Source organism: Sprattus sprattus (genome assembly GCF_963457725.1).
Source record: "Sprattus sprattus genome assembly, chromosome: 15".
In the NCBI taxonomy this organism is placed as follows: Eukaryota; Metazoa; Chordata; class Actinopteri; order Clupeiformes; family Clupeidae; genus Sprattus; species Sprattus sprattus.
The window spans coordinates 14,181,458-14,204,949 of NC_137913.1; the positions used below are offsets into that span (position 1 = coordinate 14,181,458).

The following is a 23,492-nucleotide window of genomic DNA, read 5'->3' on the forward strand; positions in this document are numbered from 1 at the left end:
GCAGGTTTTACTGGCCCGTCGCCATGGTTTCACAGAAGGCCGAAATGGCCTTGCACCTCTTGCCAATCATGCTGCAGCCGCCAAGTCCTCAACTAACACTCCCATCCCTGCCCACTCAACAACAATCTGAGCCGCACGTGGAGAAGGACAATGGGTGATTGTGAAAGCTCAGCAAGAATAAGAGAGTGAGTGAGAGAGAGATAGAAGGGAAGAGAGAAAGAGAGAGAGAGAGAATGGGAATTAAAGAGAAAGGAAGAGAGACAGAGAGCGAGATGCTCCAATAACACTATCAGCCTCTAGAATCGCTGACGCCACTTCCCAAAGGTGACCTCCACCCCCACACCCTCAGAGTAAGCCACAAAGACAGACACTGCACTCAATTTGCGCTTCTTCGACCCAAGCAAGGGCTGAGTAAGCTATACGACAGTTATGGTTGCAGGATGCCATAAAAAAGTGGACATGCGCCTCCTCCAGGGATTTAAGCTGTGCAGAGAACGAGTGCAAAATGTGCAAGACATTACCGTGGGGGCGTTTCCAGTAAACATGTGTGAGTTTACACCCGTAAATCATTCAACAACAGACTTTCCCCAAAGAAAAAACTAAAATCCCCCAAGAAAAACAATAGAAGGGAAAACAAGCCTGGAATACAATAGCTACTCTGTGCGTCCTGTGCTTTTATACGTTCTTTTTTAAGTACCTTTAAGTACCAAGTATCCCTCTGAGCCGCAATTAGTGACGAAAAACTGACACCTCAACAAAACAAAGGTCGTCTGTTGGTTTAGCACCTACAGCCTTTTTTCATTGTGTTCCCAAAAGCCAGGTGAACAAGATCGTTACGGTCTCCATGCTTGAAGAAACATAGAAATATGTGTGTGTGTGTGTGTGTGTGTGTGTGTGTGTGTGTGTGTGTGTGTGTGTGTGCAACTCTCCCTGCATTGAGTTTACAGGTCTCAGATTAACATGCAGCTGGATAGAGAGCCTGGAAGCCACCCAATCTAAATAAATCTCCTTGCTTGCACTGTAGGACTAGAGGAGACCTGTATTTAAGCTGCTGTGATTTATTTCCCCCCCTTTCCTTTCTCTGAATCCTATGGTCCTATAAAACAGACCATTGGAACTATGTTCTTAAAGTTCCTCCAGTGTTCCTTAAAAAAAATGTAGAGTCCCTGCTGGGCTGTAAGGGCAGGTGGCACGTCTACACAGAGCAACACAGAGCAGAGCACTCAGGCAGAAGAACAGATTCTTAAGCTTCCAGGCACTAAATGCCAGCTAGCTGTTATTCATTTAGCTGTGGTGGGAAATAATACAGAAGTGGTTTACAGAAACTACACATTGTTCTGTCAAGCAGGATCAACTTGTAAGGGTGAGATTAGGTGGAAAGAAAAAGGCCTAATATTCCATGATTGATGGCAGAAAGATTAGTTCATACTTGCTTGTTCTTGTTTTGATATGCTAATATGAAGGCAGGTTGTCAAACTACGAGTTATGCAGTCCTCAAGTTGCTCTTGGCTTTGAGGCTCTTGGCTTTGAGGCTGAGTAAAGCAGGAGGAGAGCTGCTTAGCATGTCCTCAGATGAGATGCTAGCATGTTCATGGCCACGTGGACTTTGTGGGAGCGCTACTACACGCAGAATGAATCTTCTTGGCGCAGTGCCTACCTTGAGAACGTGTTCCGGGCATAGTGCATGATGCTGTCGAAGTCGTAATTCTCCCCCAGGGAATCCACCTCCCCCTGCTCCATCTTCAGGAAGTTGTACTCCTGCCCTGGGAAAGCCAACCACACACAATAAAAACAAACTCTCAGACTGTCTAGTCACCTTCCCACATGGACAAATAAAGGACATGACTTGATGATTCACACATCACCACCACCACCCATCCCACTGGCCTAATTCATTACTTTAAAGGTACAGTAAGTAGGTCACGACATGTCTGCTCATGACCAGGGGCGTCATCTGGCACGCTGTGCAATCTCATTCCCTGCTTTTCAGTCAGATCCCCTAAACTAGCTCAAAGTCATTCAGTGTCAAGGGACTGCGGATTAGGCTGTAAGAACTTCTACTGTGTGACTCATCGATTTTTTTAAATGTTCACTGCGTTACACATCTGCAGCTCTGTGACTGATATCCATCTTTACTCGAGACAGCTGGCATCGCTGGAAGCCCTGGAATTTGATCATGTCATTTAGTTGCAAAATATAATTGGGTTCCGCTGGGGCCTGGCTGTGAAATTGCCAGGCAGGTTCCGGCCAAAGCCTGCTCATAAATGATTCACCTGCAGGTAAAGAATACGGAGACAATGAAAGAGAGAGAGAGAGAGAGAGAGAGAGAGAGATTGGGGTGAATAGCAAGCAGATAGACAGACTCGATTCTGAGCAGAAGCTGGCATCCTTCGCGGTGCCTGCCTTTGTACAAAAACTCATTCTCTTTCCACGCAGCTGTCGACCTGGGTGACTTCAGTCTCGCTGCAGATGGCACAGCGCTGCCCACCGCTGCCAGGAGCTCAGTTTGAACGACTGCCGTCTTACGCTGCTGCCCGCTCTAATGAGCAAGACAGGGTTACTGACTCATCCGATCTCACTTGCCAGCGACCTATTTGGAAGCTGTGGCGCCACCTTTTGAATGGTAGAGTGTTTTTTTTACTCGCTGACCGATTGTGTTACTGAACGCGGTGCTTTAGTGAATGTCGGAGGCTGGGTGGTGAGTGACGAGGCGGTGTTGGCTTACCTGGTTGAATGTTGTCCCTGATGATGCTGACGTGCTCGTCACGGTCAGGCCGCGTGTGCTCGTGCCAGAAGCCGATCACGTGACCCAGCTCGTGCACCACGATGCCAAACTTGTCGCAGTTCTTGCCGATGGAGATGGCCTGAGGACCTCCACCGCGGCGACCCACATACGAGCAGCACCTGTGTGCAATGAGTGAAGTCCAGGTGAATTGGTATGGGTATAGCAAGACAGGCGTGATCTTCAGTGTTAGTGATGGTGGTGTGACCGCTAAAACCCGTGAATTTATCTGAGGGAATGTTCACAACAGATTCTGGGTTAATATACAGAGACAGACAGAGGCGACACAGACACATGGAGCACATGTCATAACTCCCCAGTGTCTATCTCCATCTGCCAGAGGTAAGGCAGTTCGTCCTGTCTCTCCCTCCCTTACATCAAAAGATCACTGTGGGAGCTCACTTTAACTGCCATTCCAAACAACAAAAAAACACACACATACACACACGTGCCAGCGCATACACACAGGCATGCACACACAAGCACAAAGACAGATGCCTGCACCCAAGTACAGCAACACACACACACAGACCCACACACACACACACACACACACTCCCTGCCTGTGTAAGCCCAACAGGCCGCTCTCTAATTACAGAGAACCCACAGCCAACGACTCCAGAGACTTGCCTTGAACTTTACACCGGACAGATGGGGGCCTTGCTGCATATGCATCACAGACGAGGGCCTTAGCGAACGGCTCCTGCCTGCCTGCCTGCCTGCCTGCCTGCCTGCCTACCCGCATGGATAAAGCCCCCCCCCCCCCCCCCCCTTACCCTGGGAGTCCAAATCATTCCGGCTAAAAATGACAGGGCATGCTGTAGTGGAAAAAAAGGATAGGCTTGCTTTTTCATTTTTTTCATGCACATGTACTTTGCTATTCCCTAGGAGACCCAATGCGTCCACGAAGGACTTCAGAGTGCACAATGTAATGTGTGTTCGACCACGTACAGATAAATTAGATTAAGAGTGGATTTTTCTTTTATGACATAGTCACATTTTTTTGACTGATTCATTCTGACTGTTGTAACCATAATGTGAGTTTATTTTCTTCCGTGGGCCTTTCTGAAAAGAAACAAAAGATGAAAATGAAAAAGAAAAATATTGAGGGTTTGGGGAGGGGGGGGGGGTGGGGTTGGGCGACGTGAGGGGGTTCTGAGTAAGCCATTGAAGCTTCACTCTCTCTTGGGGGGCTCTTCCAGGCAAAGCAAGAGTCCGAGACACATGTGCTCAACTGCGGAGCTGGACTGGCTGGGAGCTCTGATCCATGGACCCACATTCTGACTGGAGAACTGAATGGGCCACTCTCCCTCTGGTCTGGCGGGGGGGGCCACAGTGACTATGACTCAGAGGAGGACGTCCCTGGCCCAGGACGAGCAAGGACTGAAGAGCAGCGGGTGGAAGTGCAGGGAAAAGCACTTAGGCGGTAAATCAGGGTGGACTGACAGAGAGAGAGAAAAAAGACGCAATCGCACAAAGAAAAGATGCAGTCACTCTATCAAATGTCCATTACGTTGAGTTCTCCTTTTCCATGCCAGCACACACACACATCCAGACAGAGAGAGATCACAGAAAAGAAGCTTAAACCAAGTCAGTTTTCTTTGAACGCACACACACCGATACACACCACAACACAAACATTCACACATAAACACAGACACATTAGTTGGCCCACTTACCCACACGGCCGGTAGGTGAAGACGATGTAGCTCTCCTCCTGCGTCCTCTCGATGAACGTCACGCAGGTGTGCTTCTCCCAGTGGCGCATGGCCTGCCGGAATATGGCCCGCTGGCTGCCTGAGAGAGGGACACACACACACACACACAAACACACGCACACACACACACACACACACAGGCACTGGGTTGAGAGCTGAACGAGACCAAGCCTTCATAGAACACTCCCAACCATCCTCTCAGGAATACCTCTTCAGCAGAGCGCACCAGCACTGGCGACCTGCTCAGTGAAGGAAAGAAATAAGTAAAAAAGACCGGGCCAAATCTGGTTGAAATGTGCTTTTTAAGGGGAATCCATCTCTAGATTTTGAGAGGTGTGAAATTAAAAATGTACTGGGCAGTTATGAATGCTGGTTTGGAAAAAGTACGTGAGGAATTGTTACAGAGTGAAACAACAGCATGGGTCTGTGAGGGGAAAATCCCTCATTCCGTTTATTTAGCTATCACTCAGTGTGCACCGTGTTGGTTCTAACTTTTTCACGTACTCCGTTTGAACTCGCCGGATTCTGATCAGATGAAGAACCTTGTTAAATTGTGTTCAGAACACAACTTGAACGCAGTTTTTTTGACCTTCACAAAGGGGAGTTGGATCTTTTTCCAAACACTGGTGTACTTTAGAACGGCAGGATTGCTGACACCACATGTGAGCCAAGCCAAGTTCGTTTTGCAAAAGCTCTTCGGTCAAAAACCTGTAAATGTACATCTGATCCTCGATATTGCCACATATTTGTGACCTCTGGTGCCTTATCTAGCCGCTTGCCTGTTACCAGCACCAGGTGCAAGGCAGGGTCAACTTCGAGGGGAAGATTCACAGGTTTGTTCAGTCACCTCCAGGGGCTCGCAAGGACGGGGGAGGTGCAATTCACATTTCATAACTCGGAATTAAAAACAAAAGGATCTCCTCACATTGGGTCACACTTTCTTTGGGTGATACAGACCGACAATAGGGACCATTCAAGAGGAGATTAGCACTCATGACCGGCTTGCAGTTTATCATTTTTTATCGAGTCCTGGTTGATGAAGAAATAAGAAGAGTCTGAAGAAAAGAAGAGAAGAAAAATCCCGTGCTTTGAGGGCATGCTGGATCATGGCTTCTAAAAGGGCTTTTTAATCTCCTTTTACTCAAGTGGAGACCCATCTGCCTCCCTTCTGTTATAGTGGGGCTAGCAGTTCCTTTGCTTTTGTGCATGTTCAGAAATCCTTGAATGCTTGGCAAGAATTTATTCCTCACGATGCTGTGGGTCAAGGCCCAAGTAATTGAAGGAACTTATTCACTCGCCTCAGATTAGGATCAGAAGCACTCACAAACGCACATGTAACCATAGCCCGCATGAGCACACACACTCACACACACACACACACACACACACACACACACACACACACACACACACACACCACACACACACACACACACACACACAAAGACACAGACACACACTCAAAGACACAGACACACACACTTTGCATGCCAGGGCAGATTTAGCAAGAAATGTTCATCACGATTCACACACACACTGTAGCATATACTTAAACAAGCTTGACCAGCACAACCGAAGCTCTTGGTCTCTTCCACACACACACACACACGCAGGGCATAGCGGAAATCCCTTTAAGTTCAGGGACAGCACTGATTCTTACCACTGAAGTTGCCACTGATCACGTATGGAATGACGCCCTCTGGCCACACCCTCTCAGGCCGGGAGGTCGCCGCCCTTTTCCTGCGGCGAGAGCCCGGTGGGTCTGGCACCACTCTGGTCTCATTGGCAGGAGAACCTGTCATTGACATCACAAAACAAACAACAAGGCCCGGTCACATGTGTCCCAGTACATCTGCCACTGAAGTGAGTCCCGATGAAAATGCAATGAAACTATAGGAAAGGTCTTAGCCCTGCTGAAGGAACACTTAACTCCAGTGCAGGCATACATCTACATGGATCACACACACATACATACAAGAAACTGATCAGATTTAGTGGCTTCTCTGAGAAGATAGCATTGCCAGGTTGAGTTCTAGCTATTAAGGGCATAGAGCAAGTTGGCTAGAAAATGTGGGTTTTATATATATACTTTTTTTGTAAACCTCTCTTCCGCATATGCAGCTGTTTCCCTTGGCTGACTTTGCCACACCCATGACTGGGGTCATCAGTGGTTTTGTACTTTTTCAGAACATTTCATTTGACTTTCCCCTGATGGCTCGGCTATAACTCCAGAGGATTCCTGCTGGGCTTTGTAGACCAGGTGGTGGATTGGAGAACACTGGGGGAAAAAAATGTCTGGGAACACATCTGATGGAATAATACATACATGCTGTATGTTCTTACAATTTACCATCTTAAATAAATAAATGTATAAGCATCTGGTCTGTGTTCATCGTGGCTCTGATGAGGGGGGAAGCTAATGATTTCTGTATTTTTTCGTGTTTTCCCAAAGAGAAACAACTCTCAGGTCAAAGGTCAACATATCTGTGAACAGGCTTTCGATGTGACTCACAGCAAACATGAGGGGCTCAGAAAAAAGTGCTTGAACTTTAACCTCATCGCTCAGTCTAAAAAAGAAACAATGTTTTGAGTCCAGGACAATTAACTGTCAGCCAGGGTTATTTAGTACTTCACACAGACACGTTAAAATTGGAGCATAGATATTAAACAGAATTACTTACATAACGGTACTAAAACTTCAACAGAAGTAGAAAGAGGCGTGGGTATGAGGGATTTTGCTTGTTTTGGGGCTGGAATGGCGGCTGCCTAGTTGTTGGATTGTGCCTCAGCCAGCGGACACATGCAGTGAATGAGGGAGGAATTCTTCCCTGGCAGCAGTGCACATACTCACGGCCTTGCACTAGCTGTGATGGACACGATCATTAAAAAAATATGTCTTTAAATGACAAGGCCCCTCTTGAGGGCTAAAAATATTTTTTTGAGGAAGTAAAAACAATTACACTGATATGCTAATGCTTTGTTAACTTTTTAAAATATGGAAACCCCAAAATACTTTCCCAAACCACTGGACATCATGAGCCATGGGAAAATGCAATTGTTTTGTTTTTTTTTCCACAAAGGAATTTGATGTGCTCTACCACTGCAGTGTCTTATTGAGTGTAGGGGGAGAGCAAGCCATATGCGCGAGGTCAGGACTGGGACTGCAGCAAGCAGCTGCTCGGACCAGCCTATAGCGCAGCAACGATCATGCAGCGCATGCGGGAAGGGTTCCCACGCTGTGTTCAAACAAACACTCGTGCAGCAGGGGTTTCGAGTCTGCGTTACCAAAGGCACCGGAATGCCACAGGCCCAAGTCAGTTTGGAAATATGTTTTGGTGACAATATCATCACACAATGGTACCTGTACAGGAATGGATTTAATGAATCAAAATGTTGTATATGCAGCATGGTTACTGGTGTAGTCCAGGGTATACGCAGGTATACCGAGTATACCCACTTATTTTTCAGTCAGCATTGCGTATACCCACTTCTCAAAACAGGGTGTTTATCCTGTGCTGTATGGGCTGCTTAAAAAAATTAAGAGTATACCTACTTCTCCAGGGACCACTACACAACTGGTGGTTCCGGTCTAACATAAATCTTAATAATACTTTTTGTAAAAAAATGATTTTGATCCATTTTGATTTAAAACTTTGTCTTTGCCTTTCAACAGTTATATTTTTAGTTTTTAAACCTCCTCTTAATGATGTTGCACCACTCAAAATAAACAAAGCACACATACAACTATTTGAGAATACATACAACTAGTGCAAATCTAAATCTCAGGATTTTTTGTATTTTGTGTATTTAACAATTAACAACACACATTTGAAACACATTTTTAAAGTATTATAGTCTTGAAAATTCATTTCAGAGGCATGGTAATTTTGACACATGTAACAATGCTTATTTCTTTGAAAAAAACTTTATGAATCTAACAATTCAATTGATCCATTCGAGTAAATAGGATGGAGGATGTTATGAATCCCTGTGAGTTTGAGATGACAGAAAAGATTTTTACTTTGACCAGAATACAACATGAGGGTTAAGTTAAGCTATTGTTTGTTTCCATAGATGAGAAGCAGTGGTGGAAGAGTCTGGTACCTGAGGCAGTGTGGTTGAAGGTTTGCACCGTCCTATGGGCCAAGTCCACTATCCGGACCACCTTAAAACTTTTCATGTCCTCCTCATCCAGGGCAATATCCCCCAGGTAGGCAACTAGAGAGAGGGAGAGAAAGGAAGGGGGATGGTTAAGATATGGTGGCTTTTGTCAGATAGGAATTGCATTGGTTGAAAAGAGAGGTTTGTGTTCATTATATCACACCAGCACAGAAACAGAGGTTTGTCATCTGCAATCTGAAATACATTTAGGCGTAGGCAAAATAACGAAAAAAGTACTTTTTTAATGAGTTGTTTCCTCACAACAACAATGCAAACAAAAGGTGTGTTAAATTCTCACAAGATGTCATTTTCATTCAAGAACATCGACTGAATCCTTCACGTGTGAGACAATGGAGAGAGGGACCACACAGCTGGTCACTGAGGTCACGTGGCATCTGAATCCAAAAACCTCGAACCCAGTTCTTGAAAAGGGTCTTCAGTGGTCAGTGACAGGAACAAACCACTGCTGTTCTGCTTTCGAGGACCAAAACCAATCATTTCCGCCATTTTCAGTTTGAGTCTCTCCTGACTGGAGTCTCCCTCAGAGCACTTTTCATCAGCTCTGCGGCTAATCCACATTCATCTACTTGTCAGAATACAAAAACATGGCAGAGAAGGTCCAGTGGCCAAATGCTGTTCATCCATTTTTAACGCCCTGTCAATCACACTGTATGTAACCAAGTTCATAGTGTGTACCACTTTAATAATGCATCCACTGACGGAGAGCTCCATAGGCTACTCATTTGGCCACTAACCCACACACATGAAGCACTGGTTTCTAAGGGTGACCTAAATGGAACGTATGCATATGTATAGAGCCTTTAATTATTTCGTCAGGGACTAATTGCTGCTCGGGAAGTATGGCAGCGCTGTGCTGACTGGCGACCCAAAGCTCCCAAGCGGATATCCTTTGGATCAGTACTAACTAATTATAAGGAGCACACAAAGTTAGCAAAGCAATCAAAGCCTTACAGATAGGCTGCTTATAGACAGAGACTGAGAGAGAGAGAGTGTCTGTGTGTGTATGTGTTTGTGTGTGTGTGTGTGTGTGTGTGTGTGTGTGTGTGTGTGTGTGTGTTGATGGGCCAAAATAACCTAATTTGTTTGCTCAAGTTTAATTTCATAGATCTGAGTGGTTGCAAAATCCTGAATTGAGTAACGGACCTCACAGAACCCTCTGACCGAAATACACACTCGGCAGGCAAACACACACACACATACACACACACACTCCAAAATGGCAGTTATGTGACCTGATTCATAAGAAGGAGGTCTGTCTGTTGAGGAACTCCCCAGGGAGTGCTCAGGATGAACCGAATTCCATTTCATAAGGAGAGGGAATCAGGAGATGAAAAAAAAAAATTGTCCACATGGCATTCAATTCACCAGAGGGCATGTGCCACCAGTTAATGAGCTCTTCATTCTGGAAACACTATTTTTTTGGGGGGGAGAACGTGGTCATATCACATAACAGTTCTGTGCTGGTAGAACCCCACAGACAGACTCCTTAGGCAAACAGAATCCCACTGTTTCAAAGGGGTAGGGGGGGCGATCATTTAGCAAAACTACAGTACAGTAGGGGGCTTTGAATATAGGGCAAGTATTTTAATGAGGCTCCAGGGGGAAGAGATCAATTAAGTCCACAGACACTTTTTTATGGAGGAAAAGGCTTTATGGGCTTTTCCTCCTGAAGCGCCACTATGCCAGTGAGGGGAGCGGGTGCCGCTGGCGCAGACAGCAGAGACAGGCTGCAGTGTTTTACAGGCCCTTAACAGCAGCACGGGAGCTAGCTAGGGCTGACTTTACTGACACTTGTGTGTTTATATGTGTTTATGTGTGTGTGTGTGTGCATTTGTGTCTGTTTGTGTGTGTGTGTGTGTGTGTGTGTGTGTGTGTGTGTGTGTGTGTGTGTGTGTGTGTGTGTGTGTGTGTGTGTGTGTGTGTGTGTGTGTGTGTGTGTGTGTGTGTGTGTGTGTGTGTGTGTGTGTGTGTGTGTGTGTGTGTGTGTACATAGAATGGGGCACAGGGGTGGACTGGATGTCTGAGTGTTAGAAAAAAGGGCCAGAGTGTGTAATTGATGGGTGGGGAGGGAGGGGGGGTTGTTGTAGACCTAACCAGCCCCCTACTGCCTTGTTCACACACTGCCTGAGGAAGCAAATGTGTTTGAGCAAGACCTGTAGTTTCCTGCGCCGAGGTATGCAGATCCCTGCCACTGTCCATGACTGTGAGAGGGAATCAGAGAGTCAAACAGGAATGGTACCATCTACACGTCAGAAGAGACTACTCTATGTATATCTACCTCTCAGCCAAGACAGACTGTAAAAAAATGGTGCCTAAAGTTAAGAGTTAAGATATATGGACAGCTCTGCGCAAAGTATATGAATTAAGTCAAGCCGTTTAAATGTGTCAGGCAGACTCGGCTTGAGATGACGGGCTGTCCTGAAAAGTATGGGAGGGGAGAGACCGGGAGGAGGGCTGACTAATTCTGAATTTAAGTGGTACAGATCACTGCAAGGCACTCATTCTGGCTGCTTCTATTCTGAGCATGAGCTTGTCACAAAAAAAAAAAAACAACAACCTTTGAGCTAGAATGATTAAAGCCTAATCATGTTGTATATATGTCACTTTCACCAGACAAAGCCTCACCTTGCCATGCCGAGTCTGAGTATAGTAGTAAAAAGAAAACGGAACGTGACAGAAAGAGGTAGACATAGGATTAAAGGGAGGGATGAAAAAAAGAGATATATAAATCTCACAAAAGGAGAACAAAACTGGGCTCGGGCAACACAGTGCAGTACAACACAGCGCAGAACAACACAGTGCAGCACAACACAGCGCAGCACAACACAGCGCAGCACAACACAGCGCAGCACAACACAGCGCAACACAGTACCGCACAGCGCAGAGCTCCGTAGCTTGCCAGCAGCGGGGGAAGAGAGGTCAGAGAGGGAGTGCGCTGGAGGACGCCGGGGTTAGGCTGCAGCAGACACTAATGACAGCCATGACAAAAGGTGCAGATTTCTCCCTGCAAGACCAGGCACGTGCCAACAACAGGTCAGAGAATGCCAAAAAAGAGCTGAGAGGTGGCAGGGGGGGGGACGGGGACGGGGGCTTTGCATTCCTGTGACACATACCGCATCATTCATGAATCAGGAGGAGCTGTGGAAGGACGTGCCAGCGACAGCCGAGCAGCTGATCCCTCACATCAGCGCGACCAACAGATGTCCGGAGGCCTTAATGCACAGCTAATGCTGCGATGTGGGATGCAAGCGCGCCTGTTGTCACGTTGCACCGGCGCATGTTAGAGCTTCGTCGCAGCCAAGAACTATTGTGAAATCACCTCCTGCTCGTGCTGGGGGAAAACGCAATCGATCAAAGGGATTAAGAGCTGCAAGTGCAAGTCATCCAAGAGAGCGGAGAATGGCACTAAGAGGTGGTGTTTGAAACACATCACAACAACACAATGGGATCTTGTTTTTCATGCTGGTTTCAAGGGTAACGGTTCTCCTTTACTCTCCGTATTGGAGGTGCGCAAAATTATTTGTGATGGTCTTTTCTTGAGCAGCTCAATCTGAATTGAATCCTGGCACCACTAAAACACATGTCCAAGGCGACGAGATGCCCTTATTGCCATGCACTCAGGCAAGGAGATGCCCCCACTGCCCTGCACTCAGGGGTCTTGGCAAAGGCCTTGTGAAAGCCTGGCCTTTTCACCAACCCTAGTGGAGAGCCAATCATCCACAACCATTTTGGGTGCAAGCCTTTAATCCAGCGTATAATTGTTCCCTGACAACAGCCAAGACTGAGGGGAGAGCAAGGAGACAAACAAGCAGCCCCAGGACCTCCCTGCCCCCGGCTTTCACAGTTGTCCTGGCGATGTAGCAGGTTTTATCTGGAAGTCTCCGAGGGGATCCCGAATAAATCCCCTTGTCTCCTGGCTCCGATTATCCACGGACAACCAATCTCGAGATTCCGCAAAATGGAGCACAGACGTATCAGGATGAAAGGGAGAAAATGGGAGTGAGCCGGCTCGGGGCAGGACCACAATAAAGCTGATGAGACAATGGGGGTGAACTAATGAACTCCATCAGACAGTCTTCGATACAACAACGCCGCAGCCAAAATAATAGTGTTTTTAAAGATCGAAGAAAGTTGCCAAGTGGCAGATGGGAGGCTGGCATTGGCTAGTGGTATGCTTGGTCACTTTCCAGATGCGTTCATTACATAAAATTTCAACAGCTGCATCTAAGCTCTGGGGGTGATAATGTGTATAGGGACTGAAGTAAAAATGGAGGAATTTAAGATATTCAACCCACTAATTCCCAAGCATAATGTTTTTTTTTCACAAAGTGCTTCTCTGTTTATTGTCGAACTCCGAGGTACCCTTTCAGCCCAAGATGAGGAGGAACGGCTTTAAACAACTCGATAAACAAGTCTGATAAACAACTGACATGGGATCAGATTTGGCTCGTCTGAACTGTGACTAAACTAAACTGTTCCGGGCCAAAACAGCAGAACTTTTTGGGATCAGGACACCGAGTACCAGCGTGTCCTCTCCGAGGGGGGGGCTTCCCTACAGCAGGGATGAGCTCACAATACATCAGCCTGGTCAGATAGGGGACAGGAAGACAGAGTCCTCTGAAGAGGAATTTGATTGACTGGGCTTTGTGTGTGTGATACAATTCCCCCCCGGCAAAACCCCATGCCCTGCAGCTCCAGCAGTCACACAGGCCGGTCTGTTTGGATAATCTTACCCCGGTCTAATCCTCCATCTCACCCAACTGCTGCTCATCTTGTGCTATCGCCGATACACGCATGCAAACACACACACACACACACCAACACAGACACACAAACCAACACAGACACAGGCTGTAGCTCTTTCTTTTGCTCACACTCCTCCTCCCCCACCCCACACACACACACACACACACACACAAATGTGTACACCATCACACTCCATCCACACAGTGCCTGTCAGATAATGCAGTGAACAAACTGAAATAAAGCCTCATTGTTTCCTTACAGCACCACCAGACCATGGAAGTTTTTGTAACTGAACTCGATGATGACGGTGACATCTGTGTCTTCCCCTCACATATACTATCTACACAAGGAAGACATTCTTCCTCACACCATGGCCATTTCTCAACAGAGGGAAAAGCATGAAGACACACAGACACAATTTAGCCTCTGGGTTCAATACCTTCGCCTGGGCTGTAAGGTCTGGAAGTGACACACAAAAGAACGGCCACACCGCCATCTCCCCTAGTCACCAATCGCCACACCAGCGATATAACAAGGGTCTCAGCAGAGTCTGGATGCTAAACAGGAGAGGTCTAGACAGGTCCGGAGGGTGGGTGCCACCCCTCCTGTCTCTGAGCCCAGCCCAACCTTGAGACTTATAGATGGGGAGGGAATAAAACACAGCCACAGGGTTCGTACTCCATGTGGCTTGTGTGTGTGTGCGTGTGTGTGTGTGTGTGTGTGTGTGTTTGTGTGTGAGAGTGAGTCTGTTTGAGGGTTGACCACGCATGACAATGAGATGGCCACACCTTTCACTGTTGGGTCATCTCTGAGACAGACCTGGAATTTACATTCAAATTGAAGGCGGAGTCAGTGTCATTGGCTTGGCACATTACCACCGATGGCAGTTACAGCTCAAAGCATCACTTCAGCAGTCATAGTCTCCAAAAAAAAAAACCCACTGCATTCAACGTTTATTTTTCTACGGTAAAAATGTGACAGGGTGTCAGAAATTATATATTTTTTTTTGTTGCTAATAATGTTACACCCCAGTCACCCTCGGGGCCAAATTAGGGAGAATCTGGTAGGGCTCTGGTGAGACTAGAGTCTTGTTAACGCTCTACAACCCACCCACCCCCCCATCTTGTAAAAACAGCCGCAGCTGTTACTGCTTCAGCAAATGCTTACCTAGAAATTTCCTAGGACTGCAATTTGAACCTGAGGCAAAGGTGACGAAAACATACACATCCATTGGCGTACAGCAGGACCTTTTTCAAAGGTATCTAACATATAATCAAGGGAACGGTTCCGGATTAGCCTCGGGCTAAACCCTGAGAATCAAAGGGGTGATTATTTTCCTATAAGTGGTGGTGTGCCGTGGGGGCAGCGCTGGCCACACTTAGGACCCAGACAAAATAACCGAGAGCAAAAGCGCTGACCACCGTCACAGAGCGGCCTAAAGGATTTGTCTGGTGGAGCCAAGGGACCGGGAGTCCGTCTGTCATTTCACAACCCGAGTTCCTGAGCGTTTCATTCTGACATCTTTGACAGGAACTTCTTGAGATGAAGAGGAAAAAAAACAAAGCCAGAGTTCAACCAATACCATTTATGTGGCTGCACCAAAAACTAAATTCAACAAAAATCACTTTTGAAATTTTTTTTGGTGTACTATTGCAGGACTGAGATACATAAGTTTGACCCATCCACATCCCCACTTTGTAACACTTGCTCATACTCTTTGGTCTTGTACAAAGTTGTCATCTTACTGGTTTGATATTTTCCAATGCTTCTCTAAAGCCTTTAAGAAGAATTTGAAACCAGATCTATTGGTTGCGATCCTAGGAGGGACAGGGGCTCTACTTTTGGCTAATGCATATGAAGCTCGAGCTGTTTCTATAGGTATGGTTTTGGCGAAAAAAATGATTCTGCTTATGTGAAAAAGTGACTCAACACCAAGTTATGAAAAGTGGCTAAGAGAAATGGGGAATGTACTTAGCCTCGAAAATATCAGATATCACAACAATGATACATTGAAATACTATAATAAGATCTGGGACCCGGGCCATGACTGACTCCTAATACTGTAAACCTGATCAATGTTTTCTTCTGGATGTTTCTTTTTTTATTTTATATACTCTGTATTAAACTACATTATATTTATGACAGTGCTGACTGTTTTGAAAATGCTATGTTAAATCCATAACAAGAAAATAAAAAATATATATATATTTTGGTCCACTAATTATAACAGATAATATGGATGTTCTCTCTTGTGGTGTTTAGTTGATGCTCAGTTTTTAATAACTAATGTTAAATGTTTACATATTGAGGATATATAAATGTATATATATACACACCAGATTGCAAAATCTAAATCTAACTGCATTTAAATCCACATTAAACATATGGAGTTAGATTTCTGCATTCGCACTTCTACTAGTACTTAACTTGCAAATTTTTTCTATTTCTTTTGTAAAATAGTATTTATTGTTACACTAGGTCTCTATTGCTCGTAGCTTGATTGTTCTCTCCCTTGTACGTCGCTTTGGATAAAAACGTCTGCTAAATGACTAAATGTAAATGTAATTTTGATTTTGCAATCTGAGCCATTAAAAACAAACCACAGGTCTACCTGAGCTAAATGGAAACCGTTGTTTTGGAGGTGGCCTAAGGTCAGATGGGTTACTGTGGTCAGCTTAACTGAAACAGCCCAATTACTCCCTGGACAAAGCACCATTCACACAAATGGATCACACACACACACACACACACACACACACACACACACACACACAAACACACAAACACACACACACTTTAAATTTAAACCATTAACATTTTCCCAGTATAATTTGAAGAGTTCAGCATTTGTGGCAGAATACAAATTAATCTGTGAAATCTTGTGAATTCACAGATATCTGGTCCTTAGCTGTTGTTACAAACACCGCCGACTCGAGTGAGAAAATGAGTCAGAGGTTTTTTTTTTGCCACTAGTTTAGTTTTTCATTATTGATGCCTAATTGGCCGTGAGAGGAGGCGTTGAAACGGACGCTCCCCGGAGCCTTGTGACAAGTCAGCGTTGACAACAAACATGCTGTTCCTGCTAACAAGCCAAAACAACAAAAACTCCCTTCAACCCGCGCGTGATGGACGGCCCCGTCAGGCAAATGAGGTGAACCTCAACCCTCGGGGTCAAAGTGCGCGCTTCACTCCTGTAGCCTTCCCTGGTCTTTGTGGACAAACACACTTGATAAGAACATTGCTAGCAGGACTTGCGCAATCACATTTTTTGATGTTATAGAACATTTGCATTAGGCCTACTCGGCATGAGGACAGACTGTGCAACGAGGAGACTGAGTGAATTGCCATGATTCTGGCAGATGCCGTGAAGTGTAACAAAAACATCTGAAGTGTCCTTCCAGTAAAACAATGCCTGCGGAGCTTCCAGTATAAAAGCTATGGCAGCCTTCCAACTCCACACCATCAGGCGAGAGAGTACATAGCTTCGGGGCAAGTTTTTCAGTGGCGGGGCTCTGTTCTGTAAATCTAGCGTTCCTTTAGTCACCATCTGCTTTCTTCTTTGCTGCTGACAAATCACCACACACGTACATATCCGTGGCCTTTAACAGACTCCCACTCACATGCTAAAGACATTGAGGACCTCTTGTTGTTTTAAGGTTCCTGTGGTAACATTAGCTGAACAAATGGTGTGTTACTCTGGTGAGATGTCTGAAAGGCCATACTCTGTTGAAATACAGACAGAACAGTCCTTTCCTCTATATACTGCCTTATCTGTGTTTTGGCACTCAATTAACAATATATTTCTTTGCAACTCTGAGCACTTTTTTGATGAATGGTATTTGATGGATGAATGGACAAGTTATCAGCCAATTCACAGTCTCAAATTGTGAGGTTTCTTGTTTCAGCGCGGCCACGTTTTTTTTATCTCCCAAAACCTATGCAATAGTGATAATGTGTCAGCCACTTGCCTTACTTAGATCTTTGTCTGCTATGCAGGGGAAACCCAGTATTGAAGACATCCAACTGAGATAAGATCATTCAGCTGACATTCCTCTGCCCCCACCCCCCGCCCCCCGCCACCACCACCACCACCACCACCAAAACCACATAGCAGTCCCCACATGCTATTTCCATCTCGACTTCATAATGATGGCAGAAATCAATAAATAAAAGCCTGGGTTGAGTGCACGCAGTGCTCTGTGCTGTAAACAGCCTCGGGGGGAGATGCCAGAGGTGGGCTGAATGGCCTGCAGTCACCCGGGGCTGGCAGGTGGCAAAGGCGGCATGTTTCCCAGCTTCCCAGCGCTGGCCCCGGCTGGCATGGCCTGAATGACCCACAGTCTGTGGTCGCCCACCGCAGCCAGCCAAAGGGGGAGAGACCCGGGGAAGGGAAAGACAGGCCAGGGGAAGGAGGCGAGGTGGCCAGGGGGAGGTTAGGTCGGTGGGAGGTGGTCTCAGCCGGACAGGATAAGCTCTCGCCCTGAAGACAGCGCCACTGCTCCTAAAGGGCGCTCCCCAGAAGATCTGCAGCTTCCTGCCCTAGAGGCATAGGTCATCACACACATCAGTCTGCCCAAGTCTCCCTCAGAAGCCCTGGCATTAGATAAAAGCTACACACGCTCATCTCCTCCCAAACCCCAACGCGGATCTATTCAGGACGGATTTCCACTCTTACGGTTACTTCAAATGAATCTTTTATCTGAAATGAAACTGCTCTGTTGATTCCCTCCAGGACAGAGTATCTTGAGTGTAAGGGACAGGCACTGCAGTGCGTGACTTGGCTACATTTATTTTTCATGCAGAAAATTAGTGATTATAATCTCAATTGGTACATGAAGGAGTTCCTGGGAAGCTTTCCAGGTTGAGGAAGACATTCTCCAAGAACTCGCTGCACATGAGGAAAATCTTAAATGGAAAAAGATACTTATGGGCCTACATTTATATCATCAAACATATTCTAGTGATAAGCATCATTAAATAACCAAATCATGACACTGATGAAGACTAATGTATGCTGGCATCACTTTTTGCTGTAACAGAAAATAAACAAGCATACGTGCATAAGGGGTTGTAGTTGAACCCACACAAAGTGTTGACATGAGGCAGCTAAATGTCTCTGTTTGGGTTAGTTGTAGAGATATGCAAAAAACACCCACACACAGGCTGAGAGATAGATGCAGAAAACAGCCATCCAGCCAGCCAGCCAGTCAGTCAGTCACACACACACACACAGACACAGACACAGACACAGACACACACACACACACACACACACACACACACACACACACACATTGCTTGGAAAAAGGCAATCGGAGCCATTGCATTCTACAGGATGACATAATGGAATCCACTGTCTGGGCAACGCAGCGCTTACCTTACTGTGTAATCTCATTAACTCCCGACCACACTTTCACCAGGGGCCTGAGTCCCTGCCGAACAATGCGCTCTGGTCTACTCTGACAGGGACCAGTGGATCACAGCGGTACAACCGCCTGCCCCCCCCCCCCCCCCACCCCCCATCCATCCTTTAACTACGTCATCCGTGCCAGCACGAGGCCGAACACCTCGGAGGTGGCTGCCATACCCTCGCTCCACATTTCACATTTAACCTCCTACACCCCCACACCCCCTCCGTGGCGTGGCATAGCGTGTAGGGCTCTCTCTGATGTCTGTGATGACGAGCAGCAGCACTGTTCATGGACTAAGGCCACAAAAATTGACTCTCACAGTCTTCCATCTGTGGTTTTCCCCTCGCTGAGCAGCTTCCTGGCGCTTCCGGTGAGGACACACGGAGAGAGAGACAGAGAAAGACAGAGACAGAGATACATGAAGAGAGAGGGAGAGAGAGAGAGAGAGAGAGGGAGAGAAGGAGAGACTTACACACACACACAAGAAGTTCTTCTCAGGACCACCACATTTTTTCGAAAGGGGGGGGTTGAGACAGACTGGGATCCAGGTCAAAGCATGCCTTCCTCTGGATTATTAAAGGCATGCCAGGCACATTCTGTGGAGGGGGATATTTCCAGCTGCGGTGGTGCCAATCTGAATCAGTAAAGACCGATTTCGACGGAGAAGAGGAGACAGGGACGTGTGTGTGTGTGTGTGTGTGTGTGGGGGGGGGGGTGATGGTGAGAGCGGATCTCACACATCCATGAGGACATTGAGAGCCTAGGTGTTCGACATTCATATGGCATCAAGCGTGTCAACTGTGTAACATCTGCTGAACACATGTTGAAAGGATTCACTCCTGTTCTAAAGTTAGAGTCAAAGTTATTTTTCAGTGAGTAAGTTATTTTCTGTATGCAGTCTTCTAAACTTTCCTCAATTGGTTTGCGTCAAACTTTCTATGTCTACTGGTCAAGCTTTGTTATTCATTCTTCCAGGTTTGTCATGCTTGCTGCTGCAGTAGGTGTGAATGACAGTTGGTCCAAGATGAAAAGAAGGAAGGTGGATTTGATAAGAGCAAAACAAAAACGTTTGTATACATTCTTGTGCACAGCGCAGCAGACTGTGTGGAAAATCAGTCTATCATAGATGCAGGTCTCATGCTTCCAGAAAAACAATACCAGGTGGTGGATATTTTCTTTCTTTCTTTTATGCAATACTTTTGACCTCACCATGGAAACAACATTTCCCCCTCACTGCAGCTATTTTAATTTACCTAAGAGATAACAAGTTACTGAACTAAAAAGTGTCTTACGAACACTAAAATAATTGTCACAGTTCCAATAATACCACTGATGCCGTCTTATTTCTGTTTAAATTATCTGTTGCCTCTTTGTTCAGAGTTAAGGGACGCCATTACATAATAACACCAACAGGACCAGTTTTCGATGAGCAGACATCTAAACAGTAACACTGTGAATTTGAGATTGTCAGCAAACACTGTCAGCCACAGCTGTCCTGAGAGAGGCACCCTCCCACAATGATCCTTATTGCAGACTGAGGGCAGTCATTTCTGACCACATGCTCCGGTTTCCTTCCTCTTAAAACAGACACACTTCACAGAGCTGCGTCCAATCGTGCCTCAGACTGCCTCTTATGAACCTCCAAACCATGAATTATGGCTGTCACTTCCGTGAGGCGTCACCCCCCCCCCCCCCCTCCCCCATCTTCCCATTTCTAGTGAAACAGGCTCACCGTCATGTACATGGCGGTTTTGTGTGAAGACAGCAGCGACTCTGTTTAGAGGGTTTCGAGTGGAGCCTATAAACTCGTACCTCTTGTTAACCTCAGCAGGAGCTTCGGCACATGAAGGATGAGTGGATTCAAACTGCTGCAGTCCACCATCTCTGAGATACAATGCAACCAGCTGTTCAGCCCTGCAATGACGCATCCTCACTTAACCCTCTTGCCACGCGGTACTTAATCACCCACTTCATGCTCAGTGTACATATGAGGCACACGGATGTGTCAACAGGGGCTTGGTAAACCTCTCCACAGGGATGCCAGGAAAACACTTGAAAGACCTAGTCTTCGTGTGAGATCAATGTTTTACTGGAGATTTTCTGGGTCAATTTGTTTAATCTGCACAGAATACAAATGTGGTGCTCCGGTTTGATACATGGTCTCAGAGGCAATGAACAGTGAACCCAACACGGGGCAAATGTTGAAATGAACAGCCTTGGCGCTTTTCAGTTGCAAACAGGAACAAGGCAAGGGGATGAAAAAGCTTGGAGAAAGAAGGGGAGGCCACTACAGGAAGCGAGTGTATAGAGAGTGGAATCTCGGGTGATGGTTTAGCACACTTCTCAAGTCTCCAACAAGCCCTTTTGAAAAGAGATGTGCAGGACATTAGGTCAAGGCCACCCAGGAAGTCTTCCTGTACACTAAACTTGTGTCTATGGACCAATTTTCATACTAACACACCAAAACCAGCAACAAGGATGGTTTGATGATAATTGTGGGCCAATTTGGTGAGGCCAGATAGGCAAGAGAAAACGAGAACAAAAGTCATAGTTGGTGACCAGATCAGGAATGTCTGTAGCCAACATTATTCCTCTGGCAAGAAGAAAGACATAGTAACTAACCTTCATCAAGACTTTAGCTAACAAATCAGCAGCATCAATTTCAACAAATATTTAGCATCATATAATAATCTGTTAAATGTTAGTTCATTGCCTTAGAACAAATAATAGCTTGTATACTGTCTCTATTGATTTGGTTTCAAATTACATCACACACAACCTTGTCTGAAATAAGAATAAGGACGACGTCCATGGCAAAGCCTATGGATTGAAAGAGGATCAATAGGGCCAGGAAGGACCTTGAATCACTCAGTAGAGGATATCAGTCAACATGCCATTAGAGAATAATTAATACACCTTTATGTAGACATACTAACGTGGACTGATGTGGAGTATGCTAATGGATTATTACTTAAAAGGCTGTTCTTTTTAGGTAAACGACATGCGCCAGGTGTAGACACAACATCCCCTTCCATTACTCTGCTGTGAGTGGTCGCGCGTATTCGCTTCCTGTCTCAGATGGACTTAATCTACGTCACTTTGAATAACGACAAAAGCAGCTGGCAAACAAGTAGACTACTACATTACTACATCATATTTTTTTATGTTTTTAATGAACAGTCTCGGCCAAAACGAAATTATAAGGTATAATCTTAAATATCAAGGGTCATAACAAAGTTTTCCATGATTGACAATAAATTATTGTCTATTTCAAGGGGGAAAAGCAACTACAAAATGTAACTCAATGACAACTGCAAATATGTAGACATCTGTTCACCCTCCAAATTACTCCATGCTCACTTTCTTTAAACCAATTTCAGAATACTGCAAAACTTGTGGTTTTCTGATGACAACTGGGCAATCTAGCATATCCTTTAAAAAACACTGACACTGAAAAGTAACAGCTGAGCCAGAAAGTCTGTTGGACTGTCATCTTTTAAAAATTCGTGGTAGTCCTGGTGTTGGTTAAGTAACGGCGATTAAAAAAAAGAACGAAGGTAAATAGCGAAAGAAAACACTGATAATGTTTTATGTTTCGGGCTTCTAAAGCCCTGTTCGTTGCTGTCATACAGAATAGTCGTGGCAACTGGCCGCAGAGTCGCAAACAGTCAACAGCGTTTCGTGGCATGTCCAAAATCCACGTATTAGGATAATAGACAGCGTTTCACAGACTTACCAGCTTTGCATGGATCCTTGTAGTCGATTACCTCTGAAGAAGCTGGAGGCTCCAAATAGTAGCTTGGCTCCAAAACGTCCAAATCGATCGCTAATATCAAGCGAAGGCTGAATAGCAGAAACAAACACCTCGTTGTGAGATCCATGATTCTGAAGTCGGGAATACAGCGAAAGAACAGAAATAGAGAGGTAAAGAGGAGGATGAGCGAGAAAGAGAGAGAGGGGGAGAGAGAGAGGGAGAGAGAGGAGAGAGAGAGAAAATGGGAGGTTTGGGGGGAAATGAGATCTCTCTTGAGGGCGGGTTTAAACACACAGCTCTGCCTCCCTACAATGTCTTGATTCTGGGGCAGAGATTTGCTTTTTCACTCGGGCTCTGGGCCAGTGCATAGCTTGCAAACTTTGCAAAACGGAGACCGTGGCACATCTCACACGGTGTCGACACATCTTCCTTTGAGAGCGTTAAGTCTGTAGGACAGCCTCCAGTTCAAAGGCCGACGTAAGCTACTGACTGCTGCGTGCACTGAAACATTTTCGCGAACAAAATATAAATAATTATATAAATATAAAGTCTGGCATGTTGGCACATTAAAATATATTTGCAAGGCGCTAAATGGAAAGTTGTGAGTGATATTTAGTTGTCATATGTTATCTATAGAAAGGTTCAGCATCTTCTCAACAAACATTTATGCTGTCCTTCGTGTCGGGACCAAGAGAAAATGGTCAGCTGGAAAGAGTTAATCAAATGGGCTTTGTTCAGCTGACGAGGACGCATTTGTCCAGCCTTCTGTGGTGGTATGGTGGGCCTTCACGTCTGATCTGTTGTCATTGAGAGACGAGGCTAGTCAGCTTGGGGAATTCTTTTGTGATCTATACAGTATTTCAAGATGATATATAGGCTATATATATTCACATACACAT

At 45.7% G+C, this 23,492-nt stretch overlaps 1 protein-coding gene across 1 annotated transcript in view; it reads right to left on the reverse strand.

Moving 5' to 3' along the window:
- bmp1a (bone morphogenetic protein 1a) overlaps window positions 1-22,737 on the reverse strand; it is a 42,469-nt gene extending 19,732 nt beyond the window's left edge. The window contains exons 1-6 of the mRNA XM_080852226.1: window positions 22,576-22,737; window positions 8,605-8,718; window positions 6,161-6,295; window positions 4,462-4,579; window positions 2,726-2,904; window positions 1,658-1,763 (exon numbers count right to left, since the gene is read on the reverse strand). Of these exons, the coding sequence (XP_080708352.1) occupies window positions 1,658-1,763; window positions 2,726-2,904; window positions 4,462-4,579; window positions 6,161-6,295; window positions 8,605-8,718; window positions 22,576-22,720 (797 nt within the window). The 5' untranslated portion in view covers window positions 22,721-22,737. The remainder of the gene's footprint in view (window positions 1-1,657; window positions 1,764-2,725; window positions 2,905-4,461; window positions 4,580-6,160; window positions 6,296-8,604; window positions 8,719-22,575) is intronic.
- Between the last annotated feature and the right edge of the window lie 755 nt (window positions 22,738-23,492).